The 2,029-nt window shown below is 53.3% G+C and overlaps 1 protein-coding gene across 1 annotated transcript; it reads right to left on the reverse strand.

The window, feature by feature from the left end:
• Positions 1–308: 308 nt before the first annotated feature.
• On the reverse strand, positions 309–2,029 carry LOC139329347 (MKRN2 opposite strand protein-like). Its single transcript, XM_070959625.1, has 4 exons — positions 1,771–2,029; positions 1,508–1,557; positions 644–812; positions 309–552 (listed from the first exon to the last, which is right to left on the reverse strand). Exons 1-4 carry the CDS (start codon positions 1,971–1,973, stop codon positions 309–311), a joined length of 666 nt encoding a protein of 221 aa, XP_070815726.1. The 5' UTR covers positions 1,974–2,029.

Genomic DNA, 2,029 nt, shown 5'->3' on the forward strand with positions numbered 1-2,029 from the left:
AAAGAGAGGAAACGTTTAAGACTGAAGCTTCAGTCAGTCTTAGTTAAGTCTTACTTAACTTTATTTTAACTGCACCGTTTAAAGTTCACCTGCTGACGTGAACCACGTCCACAGAGCAGCAGGCTGAGAGACGGACTGAGACCCTGGTTTGTCCTCAGCTGAAAGTGAGCCCGTGACTGTTACCACGGAAACACTGCAGACTAACTTTTTCAGGGATAGGTGAAGTCAGTCTGCAGGATCAGTTCCCATGGTAACGGCCCTTTACACCTCCTTGAAGTCCAGAACTGAATGAAAAAAATCCTGAATGACTAAAATAAGTCTGGTTTAACTGGTGAGTCCTCCTGTTTGTCCCCCTGTCTGTCCACCATGTAGTACTGGTGTCTCTGGATGTGTTGGTACAGTGTTGTGTATTTGGACACCCTCCTCATCCTCGGCAGGATGAAGCTGTGAGTGAAGGTGTCTCTGCTCAGAGAGCTGCGTCCCTCTGCTGCCAGGACACTGTTGATAAACTGAAGACAGAAGCTGAAGCAGTTATGGTCCTCCTCATGGAACCTGAGAGACAGACAGGTGCACAGGAGACAGACAGGTGGACAGGTGAGACAGGGGCGTACCTTTAGGTGACGTGAGTTACCTTGAGGTGTACCTGTGCCAGGCGGGATCCCACATGGGTCCATCAGAGAAGCGGTCCAGGTACTGGTCCCACTGAGCCAGTAGGTGGAACATGTCGGGTCGGACCAGAGGGACACTGACGCAGCGCTCCCACCCACTCTGATCTCTACGAACTCCACCACACGTGTAGTTATACACAACTCCTACACACACACACACACACACACACACACACACACAAATACAAATGAAAAAGCTTTCAGGCCACATGGAGTCAAACAACCCTGGGACACGTGCAAGGACCCTGTCTGTGGACTACAGCCCTGTTTCAACACCATCACCCCAGAAACCCTCCATTCTAACTCCCCCAGCTCCCCGAGCCTCCACCTGTCAGCGGGTAACAGACAGGAAGCAGCAGGTGAGGCTGGTGAAACCACATCCAGCACCTGGACCATCAGCAGCCCCCCAGGGATGTGCGCGCTGCCCCTGCTCCATAGACTGCACCTCAGCAGACCCGTCTGTTAAACCCCTGAAGCTGCAGACGACACAACGCTCATCGGCCTCATCCGAGACAGTGACGAGTCTGCAGAGACGGAGGTGGACCGGCTGGTCCTCTGGTGCATCAGAACCACCTGCAGCAGAACACGCTCAGAACTGTGGAGATGATGGTGGACTTCAGGAGAAGCCCCTCAACACTGCCCCCCCTCAACACCCTCTACAAGTTTCCAGTGTGGAAACCTTCAGGTTTCTGAGATCCACTATGTCCACTATGTCCCGGGACCAAAGGTGGACTTCAAACATGGCCTCAATCATCAAGGACAACAGAGGACGAACGTCCTGTTTCAGCTCAGGAAGTTCAACCTGCCTCAACAGCCGACCTCTGACCCCTGAGTCCTACCTGTGGTGTTGGAGATGCCGGTGTGCAGCTCTGACCTCCCATCAAACTCTCTGAGGAATAAACAGCAGGACACACACTGGTTAGACTGGTTTGGACTAGTCAGACTAGTCTAAGCTGGTCAGACTGGTTTCAGCTGGTCTGACTGGTGTAGTGGTTCTTTGTGTGTGTATGTACCCTCCTGCTGAGTGTGTACGTGTGTGTGTGTGTGTGTGTGTGTGTCTGTGTGTGTGTGTGTGTGTGTGTGTGTGTGTGTGTGTGTGTACCTGTTGAGGTTGTCGTGTGCAGGTGCGACCAGCAGGCAGCAGGTGGTTTTGTGTCCGTTGGTGAGGGGGGAGGGGAGGCTGACCGGTGCCTCCTGCAGTCTGCTCCCCCTCAGCTCCTCCCCACAGCTCGGACACTCCTCTGGCACTGAGAAACAGAAGATCTCCTTCTGACAGTGAGTCAGCCGGATGACACTCCGATCCATCTCCTCAAACCCTCAACTCCTCTTTTTACTCCCCCAGTCCTCCTTTTCCTCCTCAG

The sequence above is a fragment of the Chaetodon trifascialis genome, chromosome 3 (genome assembly GCF_039877785.1).
Source record: "Chaetodon trifascialis isolate fChaTrf1 chromosome 3, fChaTrf1.hap1, whole genome shotgun sequence".
In the NCBI taxonomy this organism is placed as follows: Eukaryota; Metazoa; Chordata; class Actinopteri; order Chaetodontiformes; family Chaetodontidae; genus Chaetodon; species Chaetodon trifascialis.

Bases quoted from the DNA above. Each gene is read 5' to 3' on its own strand.
- LOC139329347 (XM_070959625.1), bottom strand. From the start codon at position 1,973: ATGGATCGGAGTGTCATCCGGCTGACTCACTGTCAGAAGGAGATCTTC. The intron at 1,558-1,770 runs GTACACACACAC...TTTATTCCTCAG, and splicing joins GCACACGACAACCTCAACAG to AGAGTTTGATGGGAGGTCAG. The intron at 553-643 runs GTACACCTCAAG...TCTGTCTCTCAG, and splicing joins TGGGATCCCGCCTGGCACAG to GTTCCATGAGGAGGACCATA.